The sequence below is a fragment of the Budorcas taxicolor genome, chromosome 13 (assembly GCF_023091745.1).
Source record: "Budorcas taxicolor isolate Tak-1 chromosome 13, Takin1.1, whole genome shotgun sequence".
NCBI classification, from domain to species: Eukaryota; Metazoa; Chordata; class Mammalia; order Artiodactyla; family Bovidae; genus Budorcas; species Budorcas taxicolor.
In genome coordinates, this window is record NC_068922.1 from 54,344,709 (window position 1) to 54,363,482 (window position 18,774).

Below are 18,774 nucleotides of genomic sequence, written 5' to 3' on the forward strand. Positions count from 1 at the left end.
TGGCCTCAAAAGGCAGCCTTTTGCACCGCTCCATGATGCTGTTTACTTTTTTTTTTTTTGGCATGTTTGGGACAGGGGCCTACTTTTGGCTCAAGGGAGCCAAGTGTTGAGGGTGGGCTTTGTCCTACCCTGACCTGCTTCCCCAGGCTCCTGCCTGACTCCTTAGCTAAGGAGGGATGCCCCGGAGAAGGGCTAGACCAGAACTGTTGGGAGCCACATTTAGAGTCTGAAGAAAGCATGTTTGATATTTTCTGCACATTTGATTTATAAAATAAGCTTCACTAAAGCCAGATCATTCTCATGTTTCATATCTAAATAAAAGAAGGCTCAGAAACTGCTATTTGCAAGGAATCCATGCAAATCAAGAAACACAAAAAACACTGTAGGTGCCAGTGATCTTTATTTCTGGTAAATGAAAAGCCAAGTTGAATATAATCTTTATTTTCTCTTTTAAACACTGTAAATTTCCGTGTACTCTGTGATTCTGCTACTCAGAGTGGGGTCCACTGATCAGAAGCACACACATCAGCCGGGGGCTCCCCAGAAAGGGGGCATTCTGGGACCTACCCAGGCCTGCTGAATTAGAATCTGCTTTTAAACAAGATCACCAGGGCAAGTCTGTGCACATTATGGTCTGTGTTGGTGTCATGCTTAGAATAGTCTCAAATATTTTATTAATATCATCCTGTATACTTATTGGTTATATAATTATGTATTTCAATGATCTGAAACTAATTATTATGCTGGCGTGGGGGAAAGCACTCAATTTTTTTCTCTATATGATTAATCAGATGTCCTGATATCTTTTATTGAGCAAGTGGTTCATCATTTCCCTACTGGGGACATACTAAGTGGGGGAAAAAAAAGGCAAACTATCAAAGCAAATGCATAGGACAATCTTATATTGTCTGAAGAAGAGATACTACAGAAGAAATGAATGGCACTCCAAAGAGAGCCATCTGAGCTCTGATGGAATGAGCACAACATTGACAGCCTGGTGGAAGACTGCCTTCAGGCACAGGCTGGGTGAGGTGGCGGCATGGCTGAGAGGTGGATACAGTACCTACACCTTAGAGGACAGCCCCAGGGTTAGCAAACCCACAAGGACAGAAAGGAGGTTAGTGGGTAGGGAGTGTAATGGGTATGGGGTTCTTTGGGGTGAAAATGTTCTGAACCTGACTGTGGTGATGGGATGTGAATACACTGCCCCCGAAGGGCACACTTTAAAAGGATGAACCTATGTGGCATGTGCACCACACTTACCACTGGCCAGTATTTGCGGCGTGCATTGATTACAGGAGTGCTGCCTGTTCTAGGACAAAACCGGGCACCGCGTGTATTTATCTACCTGACTGAGTTTTCACCTAGGCACAGACTGCCTCGTCACATCTGTATTTTGGGCTGCTGTCTCACCTGTTTGCTGTTCGGTCGCACGGAACCCTCGTGTCCCGAGAAGGGGCTACCCGCACAGCACCCCGTGGATCCGTGAACTCGAGGAGGTGCGTTGCTTGGAGAGGGACCTGCGCCCCGATACCCGCCAAGGCCCCGGGTAGTCTGCTCCCGCGACACTGGACTACAGTGGTCTCCACTCGCGGACGCGCGGACCCCGGCAGCTCCGCCCCGCCCCCTTCGCGCCCTCTACCTGCGCGCGCAGCCCGGGAGGTGGAGCCGTGGCAGGGGCGGGGCGGGGCGGGCGGTTGGCCCGGCCGGGCCGCGGGGCGGGGCCGCGGGGCCGGGGCGGGGCCGCGCCCGGGAGGGGCTGCCGTTGCTGGCAGGCGGCGCAGGCGCGCTGCGGCCGGCGGTTTCCGCGCCCCCGCCCGCCCGGCCTGGCCCCGCCGGCCCGCCCGCGCGCCCCCCGCCGTTGGCGCCGGCATGTCGGGCCCCGGGCCGCGGGAGCCGCCGCAGGCGGGCGGGCCGGCGGGCCCCGAGGGCGCGGACGCGGCTCTGGGCGAGGCGGGGCTGAGCTTCACGACCACCGACCTGAGCCTGGTGGAGATGACGGAGATCGAGTACACGCAACTGCAGCACATCCTCTACTCGCACATGGAGGCGGCGGCGGCCGACGGCGAGCTCGAGACGCGCCTCAACTCGGCCTTTCTGGCGGCGGCAGCGCCCGGCGCGGCGGCGGGAGGCTTCGCGGCGGCGGGGGGCGCGGCAGCCGCGGCGGCCGGGGGCGCGCCGCCTGTGTACCCGGTGCTGTGCCCGCCCACGCTGACCGACGGCGGCTTCGCAGGCGCCAACCAGTGCCTGGGCCACATCGACTTCCAGGAGCTGCGCATGATGCTGCTGAGCGAGGCGGGCGCGGCTCCCGCCGCCGAGAAGACGCCGGGCGCCGACGTCCCGGGCCCGGGCGCACCCCGGCCCAAGGCGCCCGACGGCGCCGGCAAGGAGAACGCGGAGGGCGCGCCGGAGGCGCGGGCCAAGTCGGCGGTGCGCGTCCGCCTGGAGGACCGCTTCAACAGCATCCCTGCCGAAACCCCGCCCGCCCCGCGCGGCGCAGAGTCCGCGGAGCCCGGCGTGGCGCTCAACAAGTGGGTGCATCCCCCGGGGAGCGGGCCCTGCCGGGTGCGGGTGTAGACCAGGGCCCGGTGCAGAGAAGCACCAGCCTCGGTCTGGGTGTAGACCAGGGTCACATGCAGAGGCCAGCGGCCTCCGTGCAGCTTGCATCATAACAGGGAGCAGGCCACAGAGGGCCTGGGCCCGACCTGAGACATTGTGTGCTCTGTGCAGGCAGAGTGAGCAGGTCTTGCGTACACACCCCATAGCATTTCCTTTATGGTGTGCACTCTGCGTCTGCACGTGGAAGAGAGATGAGTTAAGTGCACAGATGCTCCTGAGGATCAAGGCTTTTTCCCCAGGTCGCCTACCTAAATGTCAGGAGAGGCTTCCGCTTCCCCTTGCATTGACTCAGGCTTAGGCTGACCTCACGCTGTGCCGGTGGAAGGAGAGAGGTCATGTTGTGAGCCAGACTGCCAGCTCACAGGCACTCTCCCAGCCACTACTGGAGGGGAGTAGCCTGTCTGCTGGGGTGTCTCCTCAGTTTTCTGACTGTCCCCACCCTGTAGTTTTCCCCCCATTTTGCCCATAGTCGTCAGATTTTGGAGGATGGCAAAAACAAACAAACAAACAAAAACCCACCAGAGATTGGTGTCAGAAGTGGGATGGGAAGGGAGTTGTAACTGAAAGATGACACACAGCTTCACCTTGCATTGTGAAGAAGATAGTTTGAACTTGTCCCCTACAACACTAGTGGATAATTGTTTTATAGAGATTTCCATGATGAGGGGCCTTTCATGGTAACAGATTAGAATCTGTTATCTAGAAAATCTAATGTTAACCACGGGAGTGTGATAGTAAGTGATTGTGGTGTTTCAGGAAACTTACCTGCCACACACACTTCACGTGTTTCTGGGTTTCTTTTGTCTTGGCAGTTTGGTTACTCTTATTCGCCATCCATCCGAACTAATGAATGTTCCTCTTCATCAACAACAAAACAAATGTACAACATTAGTGAAAAATAAAACTACTGCTGCAACTACTGCTTTGCAATTCACATACCCTCTGTTTACTACAAATGCTTGCTCTACTAGTGGAAATTCTAATATTTCACAAACACAGGTAGGGAAAATAATTTGTAAAGCTTTGCTCTTTTGTATTAAAAGGATAAGTTGTATTTTAGTTAGGTCCCAAGGATTTTTTTTTTCCCTTTCATTAAGCTCAATAACATTTTAAAATTGAGAGTATTTATGTGGTTCAGGGATACTTAAAAATGCTTAAAAGTTCTTCAGGTTCATATGAATCGTTTTGGTGTTATTTCTGTTAAAGTGCATTTTATTCGTGCGTAGAGAGGAGATTGTCGCATGTTGATAAAGTTCTTATTGCTTCATTTTCTCCAGACTTCTAGTAACTCATGTTCTATACTCGAAACTGCCAAGCATCAGGATATTGGATTGCCAAGAGCATTTTCTTTCTGTTATCAGCAAGAAATTGAATCCACTAAGCAGACTTTGGGTAGTAGAAACAAAGCTTTGCCTGAGCAGGTTTGGATTAAAGTAGGAGGTAAGTGATAAGGCAGAAGCTGGCAGATGCTTTCTCTTCCTGCCTGAGTTTTGCCCTTGATGTTGGGCGGGTTTGTTTGGCCATGGGTGGGAGAAGGGGGAGGTGGTTTATAAATGAAATAATCTTGGAAGTCTGCTTGCATTTTAGGAACCCTTTCCTCCCTCTGCTTTAGTCACCTCACTGTGAACATTCATACCAATTTTGAACATCGAGTTTATACTTGGCCTGGAAATATTCAGTTTAGAGGCTGGTTTTTCTTAACAGTAACCTCTTTAAACAGAAAAATGATAGACTTATGTACATTTTTCGTTACCTTCAAGTTGCTGACAGATGTAAAGTTTTTTTTTTTAATTTCATACTTCATGAATGAGGCATGAGTCTGAAATCTGCTCAGAGATTTTAGGGGAAGAGGAACTAAAAAGCTTCTTGATGAAAGTGAAAGAGGAGAGTGAAAAAGTTGGCTTAAAGCTCAACATTCAGAAAATTAAGATCATGGCACCCAGTCCCATCACTTCATGGGAAATAGATGGGGAAACAGTGGAAACAGTGTCAGACTTTATTTTTTTGGGGCTCCAAAATCACCAAAGATGGTGATTGCAGCCATGAAATTAAAAGATGCTTACTCTTTGGAAGGAAACTTATGACCAACCTAGATAGCATATTAAAAAGCAGAGATATTACTTTGCCAACAAGGTCCGTCTAGTCAAGGCTATGGTTTTTCCAGTAGTCATGTATGGATGTGAGAGTTGGACTGTGAAGAAAGCTGAGTGCCAAAGAATTGATGCTATTGAACTGTGGTGTTGGAGAAGACTCGTGAGAGTCCCTTGGACTGCAAGGAGATCCAACCAGTCCATTCTAAATGAGATCAGCCCTGGGATCTCTTTGGAAGGAATGATGCTAAAGCTGAAACTCCAATACTTTAGCCACCTCACGCGAAGAGTTGACTCATTGGAAAAGACTCTGATGCTGGGAGGGATTGGGGGCAGGAGGAGAAGGAGACAACAGAGGATGAGATGGCTGGATGGCATCACTGACTCGATGGACGTGAGTTTGAGTGAACTCTGGGAGTTGGTGAAGGACAGGGAGGCCTGGCGTGCTGCAATTCATGGGGTTGCGAAGAGCCGGAGCAACTAAGCAACTGAACTGAGTGGTGGTGGTTTAGTCGCTCAGTCGTGTCCGACTCTTTGTGACTCCATGGACTGTAGTCCATCAGGCTCCTCTGTCCATGGGATTTCCCAGACAAGAATACTGGAGCAGGTTGCCATTTCCTTCTCTAGGGTATCTTCCTGAGCCAGGGATCGAACCCACGTCTCCTGCATTGCAGGCGGATACTTTACCAGTAGCACCACCTGGGAAGCCCTGGTGGGGACAGTCTGCAGATGGGCAAAGGATTGAGTTGGGAGCAAGAGGCCATAAGGTGATTCAGAAAATTTTAGACATAAAGAAACTGCTGAAGACAAACTTTGCTTACCTCTGACGTTAACTCTCAATCCATTTTTCCTGGGAAGCATTCTTTTTCAAGTTATCCAACAATAACACAGCTCACACAATGTGCTTTCTGAGAGCTGATGGAGACAGGATAGTGACTGAGTGCTCCTGCTTTCTCCCACACCAGTGATTAATTTTTCCTGGTCATTGTGACGTTGTATGTGAAAGTATACGTTAACATTTGTAAGGTACAAAGGTTAATATTAAAATAGTTCCTGTACTGACTATTCAGCTTAAGAAATAAAGCATCACCAATACTTGTGAATTCCCCTCTATGTCTTTTTAAAAGTTATCCCCATTCTGAAATTTGTGTTCAGCAATTCTGTCACTGTAGAAGATTTGGCTTTGTATGGCACCTTGGGAATGCTCATCACCACTTGTATTAGTTAGACCCCTGTTTGATGGGAAATTGACAGGTTTCTGTAGCACAAGTCACAGCTGTGATGTGATTACTGGTTTTGTAGGGGGAAGGAATCTCATTTGTAAGGTAAGGGCATGTTTAACCCTAAACCACTTAGGTTTTGTCCTCTTCTGAGCATTGCAGCTATCGTATCAGTTGTCATTTTAGAATAATTGCATATCAAGAAAATCTTCTGGAGAAAATATTTCTGGGTTAAAAAGAAACCCCAGATTCCATCCTGAATATCAGGAAAATCAAACAGCTTCTTGGTTTCTCTATTCAGAGATGACAGTTAAAATGCCTCTTGATTTAAAGGAGAGACCTTTAACAAGCTCTGTTGATCACATAATACTCAGTGTATTTTAATTTGGTTTATGTTCAGTTTTATAGTTTGAAACCTGGAGCTCTGTGCCAGCTGCCCCTGTGGAATTTCTGAGGCTTCCTGTTCGGTTCTGTGTGCTCCTTACCCATTCATGTTTACATCTTGGATTGAAAATACTGAAAAATATATTCAGCATTTATGAGGGTAAGTTAAGAAGAACTGAAAAATTAAAATACCACTTTTTCCTTCTTTTGCAAAGAAGAAGCGCTATGTAAACAAGCCATAAATAAGAGGAATCGGAGTAGGATACGTCAGTTGGACACAAATGTAGAACGAAGAGCCCTTGGAGAGATTCAGAACGTGGGCGAAGGCCCCACGGTGGCGCAGGGGGCTTGGCAGTCAGCAGAGCCATCGCAGGCCACCCTTGGTGAGCAGACCCAGAGCGGGCCTCAGGGGGGCCGGTCCCAACGCAGGGAGAGACACAACCGCATGGAAAGAGACCGGAGGTAAGGCCCGAGCGCCGGTAGCATAGGGCTGTCCCGGATGCCAAGCAGGTGGCGGGCAGTGCTGGTGGCAGGGAGCCTGTTGTAGAGAACGGGGGTGTAGCCATTTCTGTGTTCAAAGGGAGAGAGAGCCGGCAGGAGTCAGCGGCCACTGTGTTTTGTGAGGTGGGAGCACTCACGACGACCCCCAGGCTTGATGATTCACTGGGAACACTCGTGGCTCTGGTCTATTTTGGACAAAGAACCCAGCAGAGCCAGCAGAGGTGTGTGGGGAGACGGCCAGGGGACCAGGCACCAGCTCCCAGGAACCCCTCCCAGTGGAGCCACTCAGGATGCCTGTCAGCCCCAAGCCATGGGAGTGTGTCCCCAGCCAGGAGAGTGGTTGAGACACTCGGGGCCCTGGGATCCTACTGTAGGGAGCTGACTGTGGGGGCCTTCCTTATCGGCCACAGCCAGATCCCAGACCGCCGGAAGGAAAGCTGGTATTTGACATAAGCCGTGTTGTTTGCACCCACGGCTTAGTCACGGGGTGGTGACTGGTGGTGGTGGGATCCCCCAAATCTGAGTTTCAAGGTGCCGGCCAGGGTCACTGGTCACTGAGTCACTCAGTTTTGTTGGGTTCTTCTAAGAATGTTGGAGAAGGAGGAGATTACAGCTTATGTGAGTTGTTTTTATCTGTTGATTTTATTTGTGCTGTTTTGCATAGATCCAAAGGTGGTTACATTTTCCATTGCAGCTGGGTTTTTACATGATGATTCCCTCACATATAATTACCTTAGTCATTTGTTGAGTTCTATACCAGTTTCTGTTTTAGGCTCAAGAACTAGAGCACTGAGCAAGACATATATTCATCTCTGAACCTACAGTGTTGGACTAAGGCAATTTATTTCTTTTTAAAGGGAAATATTAAAGCTAGGCAGCTAGACACCTTCCCTAAATATGCGTCCACACATAACTGAACTCACCGTGAATTATAATGGGCATTGTTCCCACTCTGACATGTATTTAATAAACATATACTGAGTACCTACCATCTGACAAAAAGCCTTTTACTTACTACTACCTGTTGACAGTGAAGGTTTGAATTCTTCCTCTGCCATTTCCTAGTTTAACAACCTTCTTGTTCTTCTCATCTCCTCCTAAGTTCCTCGTGTATGAAATAGGTGTTTGAAATGGGACGCCAGCATCAAACAAGCTGAGATGTTGGGCCTGGTGCCTGCGGTTACAGAGCATCTTAGTGAATTCCCACTGTTACTACCTTACAAAGTTTCTCTTACATTCTGAGTGTACACTTGGGAAGATGAGCAACAAGGGCCATATTGTATAAGGTGTTCCACATCAGCTCGTGTAGCACTGAATGTAATTCGTGAAAGTTAAAAATAGTCTAAGAGTGAGGCTCCAGTAATGTAAATCATCTCTAAAAAGACCAGGTTTGGGGACATTAACAGGCTGGTAGTCTGTGTCCTAAATGAACTGGGACCCCTTGAAGAATGAGTGCTGTGAAACCTAGCTTGTGTGAGCTCCTTGGCACCTAGCAGGCAGGTGAAGGCGTGTTGAGTGAAAGAACATTCTGCCCAGAAGAAGCACATACACAGTTTTGCTTCTGGTTTTGGGGCTTTGGGTCCATCCTTGCTCTAGAGGCTTGGAGCTGGCCCTTGCATGTACCCCAGGAGAAGTAAAGAGGAGAGACTCTCCAGGGAGCATGACAAGGCTGAGTTGGCCCGCAAGGGGGCCTGGTGCTGCAGAGGGGATCCTAGTGGGGGAGGAGCTGCTCGTAGTTCTCAGTGGCTGAGCTGGGAGCTAATTCCTTGAGGAAGTTAGGTATTCATTTTATTCCCTTGTTCTGTGTCAGCTTTTCGATGTTATTAATTTGGGTTTTGACCATAGGCGCAGAATCCGCATTTGCTGTGACGAGTTGAACCTTTTAGTCCCGTTCTGCAATGCTGAGACCGATAAGGCCACGACTCTGCAGTGGACCACAGCATTCCTGAAATATATTCAGGAAAGGCATGGAGATTCTCTTAAAAAGGTTAGTATCTAGGCCAGGAGACTTTCAATCCTGTAAATGGATCAGTATTGCTATTTATCCTTTTCCTCGAAGATGTCCCAAACTGTCCTTTGTTTCCTGGACTTTAACATCAGATACTGAGCCCAGTGTGAGTAATGCCCTGCTTGTTAATGATGGAATTATCTATTATCAAAGTACAAAGCACAGCCTGGGTTTGTCTGCTAACCGCAGAGCGTAAGCCTGCATTGTCAGTTGTCAGCTAGCAAGGAGACACCCGCTCTGTACAGTGAATTGTTTGGGGGCTCAATGGGGTTTCAGAGACAGGCCTGTAGGGTGTGAATTTTTGCCCTCAGAAATTGTTGTGAAAGAGATAAAGCACAAATAGAAACAAAAAGAGGCAATTCAGTGTCAAAAATAATCAAACAGTCTGGTTATCAAACGTGTTGAGAAGGCAGAGCAGAGAGACCCTTCGGCCTGGGTGATGGAGGACTATGCGGGGGCCTGCGGCAAGCATCTCAGTTTCTTGGTACAGCGAGTGCCTCAACCTTGACCCTGTCTGTTGGGGCTGAGGAGCCATTGATACCTTGCGAGCCAGCGTCGCTCCTGGTGGGACCTAATGCTGGATGTTAGTGAGGGTCCCACCCACCCCCTTCCTTGGGGTTTCAAATGAGAGAATGTGCCTGGCAGTGGCTCCTGTGCTCTGCCTCGGGGGACCTTGGGTCCAGGTGCCTGCCTCAGAACTTGAGGTAGGGGCAAGTGGTTAGTGGAGAGCGCCCTGGTTTTGCTCCTGGTCCCAGCTGTTGTGCTGCTGTTGACCGAGCATAAGTCTAATAAGAGAACTGAGCTGACATTGGTGTAATAAACAGGGAACCATTTCTAGATCCTGGGGCCTGAGCATGCCCCGCCCCCAGCCAGCCTTTCAGGCTGAGTGCTGAGAGTTTGTCTTCTCCATTTCCTCTCCTGTGCCCATGTGCATTTCCATCTTGTGAGTTTTGTAATTTCATCAAGTTCCTTATTTTCATTGTATATTTCTAATTGCCTTTTAGATTTGTGCTAATTGGATTATTTATGGTTATTTATAATGTGGTTATTCTGGTTATTTTTTTAACATTTTTTAGCAATATACTTGGTTTATTGTAATAAAATAAAGCTTTTATGTTTAAAAAATGAATTTAATGGTTGGCTCTGTGTACCTTGTAAATGGTGAATTATTATTCATATGATTGATTCAGATATGATGATAGTGTTTACAACAACCAAAAGAACTTAACTGTCTCTATATTCAAAGATTAAATGGTTTAAAACATATTAATGTTTGTGTGTATTAGGTTTCCTGAACATTTCTGAAATTTAATTACATTGAGTTTGTAAATTATTTCTGTGTCAGATTACAGGACCCATCAAAAAACAGGCTGAAGTAATATCAGTAGCAATTTTGGGGAGAATTAGACTGGAAAATCCTAAACCTTTGTGTTGTCACTGTTTCCTTAGTGACATCCCCCCTCACACTTACATGAACATTTTTGTTCTTTAAGGTAAAATACATAAAAGTCTTAAGTAATTTGCCAAGATTATTTCAGTATACATCTCATCCCACAGCCCTTTCTGGATCACCAGGGAAGTCCAAGACTCTGCTTTTTAAGAATAGTATTTTGTCTGTTTTATCTATCCTATTTCTCACGTTCTGATCTGTAAAGATGGCAGTTTTTAACAGCTTGCAGAGACTTCCATTGTGACCGCTTATGTAGTCAAATTTTTAAAAATTCTGTGTTTATTTGGAAAGTACATGCATTCTCTGTTTGGTGAATTCTGTATGTTTATTAGGTCAAGGTTACGAAATATGGTTCAGGTCTTTCTTAAACTATTTAAGGTCCTCTCTTGTCTGTCACACCTGTTGTTCCGAGAGCCCTCGTGGCATTTCCCACTGTGATTCACCTGTCCTGTCTCCTTGGGTCTCTCACGCAGCTGAGTGTTGGGGCACCCCCTCCCACCTGGGCCCTGAGGTTTGTCACCCCTCTTGATTTCATTAACCTTTTGCCTTTAATTCTCTCCGCTCTGTCTATGGATGACACCAGTTTTCTTCCTCTTCCTAACTTCCCGATATAATTTCTTGACATGTAACTGTAACAATCTTTCTTTTTCTTACTAAAAATACAGAATTTATCATTGGCGTTCTCCTACTTACAAATGTAATGTGAATATCAAGTTTGACTAGGTATCATTTCAAGGTGTCTGATGAGTTGTAAAAATCCCTTAGAACTCAATTGTTTCAATCAGGTTTTGTTGAAATAGATGCTAGCTGAGCCAGCCAGAGTGCTGGTTTACCTTTGGTGCACTCGAGGGCAGGAGAGGTCCACTTGTCTCCTCTCTCACTGTCCCTCCAAGTCCGCATGAGTCAAGACCCAGGGGCTGTGTGAGAGTCTGGATTGAGCTATACCCGAACTCTGCTTCCGGCAGAACTATTGAGAATAAAGATGGCTACCCAGAGGTAGTCTGCTCATTGTGTGAAGGTTGTTTAGAAAATCTCTTGAAGAACTTTCTTACATCTGAGAAATGATGACTTCTGTTTAGTTATTCTCAAAGGTAAACTCTACCTTCTCAAATATAGACAAATATTTTATATTTCGGCTTGGGGTGTCAGAATACAGAAAATGATCAAACCATGGTTCATTTTATATTAAGATCCACTGAAAATATTTTAAATATTGGGGGAAAAGTTAGAGTATATTTATGTACAGCTATAGCCTCTGAGCGTAGGTGATTGTTGCAAATGGCAGGTGGCCTTGGTCAGGCTGGCCACCTTGGTCACCGCTTGGTCAGGTGGAGTACTCCAGCAGCTCCAGATGACTTGGAAGGTAGAGCAGTGGCAGCAGACCCAGTGCTTACACTTCCCTTCGCGGTCATGAATTAAGTCTAAATCTACTATAGTCCAGCAGCAAAAAGTCGACACGATTCAAAAATGGGCAGAGGACTTGAATAGACATTTCTCCAAGGAAGATGAGCAAATGGCCAATAAATACATGAAAAGATGCTCAACATCACTAATGATCAGGGAAATGCAGATCAAAAACACTTTAATGGATATGAGATACTAGTTCACACCCATTAAGTGGTGGTGGTGGTGTTCGGTCTCTCAGTCGTGTCCAACTCTTTGCAGCCCCATTGACTGCAGCACACCAGGCTTCCCTGTCCTTCAGTATCTCCCAGAGCTTGCTCAAACTCATGTCCATTGAGTCGGTGATGCCATCCAACCGTCTTGTCCTCTGTCGTCCCCTTCTCCTCCTGCCCTCAATCTTTCCCAGCATCTGGGTCTTTGCCACCCATAGGTGTGGCTATTACAAAACAGAATAACAAGTGTTTGTGAGGATGTGGAGAAATAGAAAACTTTGGGATTGCTGGTAAGAATGTAAAACGGTACAGCTGGTGGTTCTTCAAAAAGTTAAACATAGAATTACCATATAATCCAGCAATACCACTTCTGGGTATTGTAAATACCCATGAGAGTAGAAAATCAGGGACTTGAACAGGTACTTGTATACCAGTGTTCATAGCCACATTATTCACGGTCACCAGAAGATGGAAACAATCCGAGTGGTGGAGATAATCCAATCAACAGGAGAATGGATAAGCGGAATGTTTCTACAGCCAATAGAATACTATTCAGCCACAAAAAGAATGAAGTTCTGACACATGCCTCACAACATGAATGGACCTCAGAAATAGGATGCTGAATGAGAAAAGACAGACAAAAATACAAATACTGTATGAGTCCACTTATATGAAGTCATCCAATTCATACAGTCAAAAAGTAGAATGGTACTAGAGGCTGGGTAGGTGGATGGGGAGTTAGTATTTAATGGGGACAGAGTTTCAGTTTGGAAAGATGAGAAAGTTCTGGAAATAATGATGATGATTACACAACTTTGTGAGTGTACTTAAGCCACTGGATTTTACACTTACGAATGGTAAAAATGGCAAGTTTTATGTTATATATATTTTACCACAATAAAAATATATAAACCTAGACTTAATTGTGTAAGAATACTGTTCTTTAAAAAACAAAAACAAAAAATGGAAATGCATACACGCACAAAAATGGAGAGACTGGAATAACGAACTTCTGTGTCCCATAGCTCAGCCTCAGGCATAACTTCATCCCCATCCTCCCACCCTCACCAAATTATTTTAAAGTGTTTCCAGATGTCACAGCACTTCATTTGCAAATGTGTCTCTAAAAAAGGAAAGTGCTGGTTAAAAGCACAACTGCATCATCATCATCTTCCTTAATCTCAATCCCTGTCCAGATTTTTCTGGCTCACAACTGTTGTTTTACAGTTGACTTATTTGAGTCAGTATCCAAACATTGTATTTGGTTCATAGCTGTTAAATATCTTTTAATATGCAATGGCTCCCTTTCCTATTTTCCTTACTGTGTTTTAATTGATGAGGTTGAAAGTCACTGAATGAAATTTGGGTCCCCTTGCCCACACGCAGTGAAGCCAGTCTACTGACACCGGGCTGTGGTGAAAGAAAGGGGCAACATTTACTGCAGGTGCCAAACAAGGAGTCTGAGTGGCTTATGCTCAAATGACCCGAACTTGTTTTGGCGCCTGCAATAAATGCTGCACTTTCGTTCACCGCAGCCCGGTGTCAGTAGATTGGCTTTACTGTGTGCAGGGGAGGGGACCCAAATTCTGTTCAGTAACAGATTTTGGCACCCAGATGCAATGGAAATCCCATCTGGGTCACCAAAAATTGTTAAACCAAACTTGGGTCTGCTCACCCATGCGCAGTACTACATGTCATGATTAGTTACACTCTGTGACAACATCAGAGAATTTTTTTCCATATAATGTTTTTCATGTAATTTAACATACCAAATATGTCAATTAGTTTAATATTTCCTCCCTGAGATGCCTCAGGAGTCTTCTGGAAAACTCAGAGTCAGCTAGAGGAGGAAACTTAACAACCTGTTATCAAAAGCAGCTCAATATTCCAGGAAAATTTTGCTCCCTTAACAGAGAGGGAAAATCACATCGAGTCTTGCACCTCCTTACTTTTAATAGCAAACTTCATTTACTTAATTCATTTCAGTCTAATCTGAGCCCATCTTGACCACATGCAAAACTCTTTCCTTAAGATTCTTTTTCCACAAACCTTCCATCACTTTCTATATCCATGTTAGTTTGTCCTTTATTTTTTTCCCATCCAGAGACCAGAAGCCCTGGGACAAAACTATTCTCCCTTTACTCCCTGAACAAAGATATTTCCATTTTTTTATATCTTCTCTCACCGACAGTGTATATCCTACTTGCTTTACGCATTGAAATCCTTCCCTTACTACTTTTAGAAGCTTAATTACATATGTATTACAATTTTAACCTTTAAAAACTTTAATCTCTAGTGAAAACCAAGAAGCAAGTAATTGAACTGTTTCTTTACATCAGCATGGTCTTCCCTGATAGCTCAGTTGGTAAAGAATCTGCCTGCAACACAGGAGACCCCAGTTCAATTCCTGGGTTGGGGAGATCTGCTGGAGAAGGGATAGGCTACCCACTTCAGGATTCCTGGGCTTCCCTCGTGGCTCAGCTGGTAAAGAATCCGCCTGCAATGCAGGAGACCTGGGTTTGATCCCTGGGTTGGGAAAATCCCCTGGAAAAGGGAAAGGCTACCCAACTCCAGTATTCTGGCCTGGAGAATTCCATGGACAGTATAGTTCATGGGGATCACAAAGAGTCAGACATGACTGAGCGACTTGCACTTCACTTACATCAGCCTGTTTTGATTGGCAAACATACAAACATTCTGTAACCTCTAAAAGCATACATTTTCCTACAACTTTTCAATTTAATGTGGTGCAGGACGTGTGTCTAATAAGCCCTAGCATCTTTAGTTTTTTTTCTCAAAGAAGATGAAAGAAGGTGAACTTAGGCTTGTCCAGTGATCAGTGTTAATGCTCAGAAGATCTGAACTGCTTGTCTGGTACCTGCAACAAACACCGTACTCTCCTCCACCACACCCTGGTGTCAGTAAATTGGCTTTACTGTGCGTGGGCAAGTGGGCCCAGATTTGGTTCAGTGACAGTTTCAGTGACCCAGGTGGATCCTGTCCAGCAGATGCCTGAGCACCTTTTCTCAGGGGCAGGCCCTTGCCACCAACTGGGCATCCTTGGCCCATGGCACTTCTGGTAAAGGAAAACAAGGTGCTCACATTGGCGGGTTGAGACGTCTTTGGTAAGTAATGGAACTGATGTGTGGTTACACCAGAGTATTCTTCCCTATCACGTTGACTTCAGCTGTAGAGGAGCATTCATTAGGATTTTCCCTTTTGGACTAAGTAAGGCTTGGTCATGTGGCTTTGTCTCTGATGGCCACTAGTTAGGAACTCCCTCTTTTGAGACTAGGGAACTTGAGCCTTGAGAGACAGGTTTGCCTTGACTTGTTGATTTGCTTGGTATTTGACAACACTAGCCATGAATAATTAAGTGTGAGTGATCAGTGCTCTGTTCTATCTTGTAGTCTAGGGTGTATTTTACAAAACTGGTAAATGTTCAACTATGCTTCTATAAAAAGAAAAGTGATTTTTTTTTTTAAACACCGCATGGCCACAACATTCTTCATTCAAACTCTAGGGAAAATTGGTGAAGATGAAACTGCTGAAATTCTGAAACTGGTTCTTTTTTGCCTATCAGAGAAAACTGGCTTAGATATTTTCTCAATATCATGACCCTCAGAGATCAAAATATTCCTAGGAGAAACCCTGAAGTTATAGCTCTTAGCATGTTCTTGAAATGCAGACACAACTCACATTGCCTGTGACTTTAGTTGTGGGTTAATTAGTAGAACTACAAATCAGAGGGGGAAGAGAGAAAGAGCCTTTCTAAAATCAAGTAAATTCAGCTTATCCCAACTGTTATGAAGTTTTATGTTTGCTGGGTGAGTTACCATGACGCTGGTGGTCACGATTTCCTATCTTTTCATTTGCATTTTGTTTGTTGTTAAAACAGGAAGCCTTTGGGACCTTTAGGGAATTCTCGGACTTCACCTTTTGTTTTTGTCCTGCGGGAATCTTGTTCTATGTGTATGTGTGTTTGCATTTGTCTTGCGTGTGTACCAGCCATGGGAACTCAAGCTCATTTCTCAAATGCAGCCTTTTGTGGTACGTTCTCCAGAATTGGACTGCTTTCAGTCACAAACCAATAAAATGTACAAAAAATGATTTTCCTTTTAATATGGCCTGGCCATAATACTCTGTAGATTTAGGGGAAAATGGCTTGCTAATGGATACCTAAGTTTTGCTACTATTATACAGCTTAGGGTGGTTTTATAATAGAGATAGAAAATGGGATAATAGTTATAAACTGATAAGTTTTGTATTGAAATACAAGCTATGTGATCTTTGGATGGGTAATGTCTGTATAATATTATCATAAATAATAGAATAGAGATAAATGGGATAAAAGCTTTCAGATGAACTCCTTAGGAATAATTATAGTTTTTCCAGATTTTTGGTAACTTGAAACTAGTTTTGCTAAACTAAGCTGTGTGACAGAAATTCATTTAAGGTCTAAGTCATTAAGATGACTGTTTCATTAAAGGTCTATTTCATTAAGATGAAATACTGGAACATTGATTGCTGGACAAGTCTAAGTTCACCTTTTGTCTTCTGAGAGGGAAAAAAAAAATCTTAAGCTATTTGGGCTTATTAGACACATGTCCTGTACCACATTAAACTGAAAAATTATATCATAGGAAAATATATGCTTTGAGAGGTTACAGAATGTGTTCTTAAGTTTGCCAATCAAAACATGCTGATGTAAAGAACAGTTCAATTACTTGCTTCTTGGTTTTCACTAGAGATTAAAGTTTTTAAGGGTTAAAATTGTAATACATATGCAATTAAGCTACTAAAAGTAATAAGGGAAGCATTTCAGAATGTAAAGAAAGTAGGATATTCACCCTCAGTGAGAGGAAGATATAAAGAATGGAAATATCTTTGTTCAGGGGGTAAAGGGAGAATAGTTTTGTCCCAGAGCTTATTGTTTCTGAATGGGCAAAAATAAAGGACAAATTAATATGGATACAGAAAGTGATGGAAGGTTTGTGGAAAAGGAACCTTAAGGAAAGTGTTTTACATGTGGTCAAGATGGGCTCAGATTAGACTGAAATGAATTAAGTAAATGAAGTTTGCTATTAAAAGTAAGGAGGTGCAAGACTCGATGTGATTTTCCCTCTCTGTTAAGGGAGCAAAATTTTCCTGGAATATTGAGCTGCTTTTGAGAACAGGTTGTAATAAGTTTCCTTCTCTAGCTGACTCTGAGTTTTCCAGAAGACTCCTGAGGCATCTCAGGGAGAAATATTAAACCAATTAAGATTATTCAGTATTGTATATTACGTGAAAAATTCTCTGCTGAAGTTGTCATAGAGTGTTAAGTTCTCACGACATGCAAAGCTTCATGTTGGCGAGCGGGCCCAAGCTGTGGCCTGTGGGACTTCCCCGCCTTCTGCATCTCACAGACCTGTAGCTTTTGTTTCCTGGAGGCCTATGAGCCTCAGGTTGTCTGCTTGTACTCGCCTTCTCCTTTTGTGAGCTTGAGACTGATACAGCCATTAAAACTGAGGCCTTTTCTAAAGCATTTAGAGGTAGAGTGGCATTAACTTGACCCACAGCCAGTAGGATACTGGGGAGTCACCTCAGTCTGGCCATCGCCATGCCCAGTACTGAGCACTTAGCAGCAGGGGGGTGGAGACTGTAAATGCCCCTGGCAGGAGGGGTGCGTAATGGTACACAGAGTCTGTGTGGGGTGGTGGAAAGTTCTGGAAATGCAGAGTGGTGATGGTTTGCACAAGAGTGTGAACATACTTAATGCTACTGAATTGCACACTTACAAATGGTTAAAATGGTAGAGTTTATGTCTATGTTACCACAGTGAAAATAAAAAATACGGGTGCTTTTTTGAATATCAGAAGGGTTTATAATATGGACTGGCATTTTGAGAATCTATTGGAAAATGAAATAAAAATACATGTAAAGGTAACCAAGGAAAGTGTTTGAATCCCCGTCTTTATCCCCTTACAAGATGTGACATGTGTTTGTGACACCGTAACTATATGTTTTGATGTAGTTTAGCTCTTAATGTCAAACTTTTGTGTTTTTGAAAATAGCAGTTTTCATGTCTGTGCATACAGTACATTGATGGTCATGTCTTGATTTTAGGAATTTGAGAGTGTATTTTGCGGTAAAACTGGCAGAAGGCTAAAGTTGACCAGACCAGACTCCCTGGTGACGTGTCCTGCTCAGGAGAGTCTACAGAGCAGCCCAGCTATGGAGATCAAGTGACTGGATGTGAACACTGGTTCCTGGGCAGTAGACAGCAGCTCCTTTGTGACACGCAAACATTACCTAGGACCCTGGACTTCTGCTCTGATAGTCTTAACTTGAGAGGGACGTGTCTCAGCTCATGGGACTCTAATGTGGACTTTGAAAGCCCATTTTGTAGAAATATTTATCTAGAACAAAATACTTACCCATTAATGTCCTCTTAGACCTTTTGGGGATGAAGACATCTTGACAATTAGTAAGTAATTATTCAATTATCTGTCTGATTACATCATGTTTTCTTAACATGATAACTTAAAAAAATTAACATCCTTTGTAATTTCTTTAGTCTTAAAAGGTACATTGCTTTTTACTTATTTTATTTACATTTTAGATATGCCCCGTTAGCAACTAGAACGAGTTAAATTGTTCTTAACTGTAAGTAGTTTGGGAATTTTATTTCTTTCGTTTATCACTTCCCCTTGTAATGATTTCCAGCTGCACCGAACTGTATTGCAAAATGCAGTCCTCTTTCAAGTCTTTTTGCTGGAAATTTTCCAGAGACCTCCTTTAAAGGTACTTTTGTCCATAAATGAAATATTGTCACAGTAGTATTGCTTCAGTGCCCTCATTTTCATAGAGTCATTACTTTCTGTGTAATAAACTGTAATGTTTG

General features: G+C 44.5%; 1 protein-coding gene across 3 annotated transcripts; it reads left to right on the top strand.

Moving 5' to 3' along the window:
- The first annotated feature begins 1,872 nt into the window (after window positions 1–1,872).
- On the top strand, window positions 1,873–18,720 carry TCFL5 (transcription factor like 5). 3 transcript variants are annotated; one of them, XR_008200493.1, is made up of 7 exons: window positions 1,873–2,531; window positions 3,432–3,618; window positions 3,897–4,059; window positions 6,529–6,775; window positions 8,660–8,801; window positions 17,997–18,357; window positions 18,493–18,720. XR_008200493.1 is itself a non-coding variant. In XM_052650989.1 (6 exons), the coding sequence occupies exons 1-6, from the start codon at window positions 1,873–1,875 to the stop codon at window positions 18,117–18,119; spliced, it is 1,521 nt and encodes a 506-aa protein (XP_052506949.1). In that variant the 3' UTR covers window positions 18,120–18,720. The 3 variants fall into 3 exon arrangements, 2 of the variants coding, with proteins under 2 accessions (XP_052506949.1, XP_052506950.1); XM_052650989.1 differs by having other exon boundaries at window positions 17,997–18,720; XM_052650990.1 differs by having other exon boundaries at window positions 6,532–6,775; window positions 17,997–18,720.
- Window positions 18,721–18,774: the final 54 nt, after the last annotated feature.

What these genes read in the sequence shown, in the direction of transcription:
- TCFL5 (XM_052650989.1), top strand. Translation starts at nt 1,873, where the DNA reads ATGTCGGGCCCCGGGCCGCGGGAGCCGCCGCAGGCGGGCGGGCCGGCG. An exon ending in CTAATATTTCACAAACACAG is followed by an intron (nt 3,619 to 3,896) that starts GTAGGGAAAATA and finishes CATTTTCTCCAG; the next exon opens with ACTTCTAGTAACTCATGTTC. An exon ending in CGCATGGAAAGAGACCGGAG is followed by an intron (nt 6,776 to 8,659) that starts GTAAGGCCCGAG and finishes TTTTGACCATAG; the next exon opens with GCGCAGAATCCGCATTTGCT.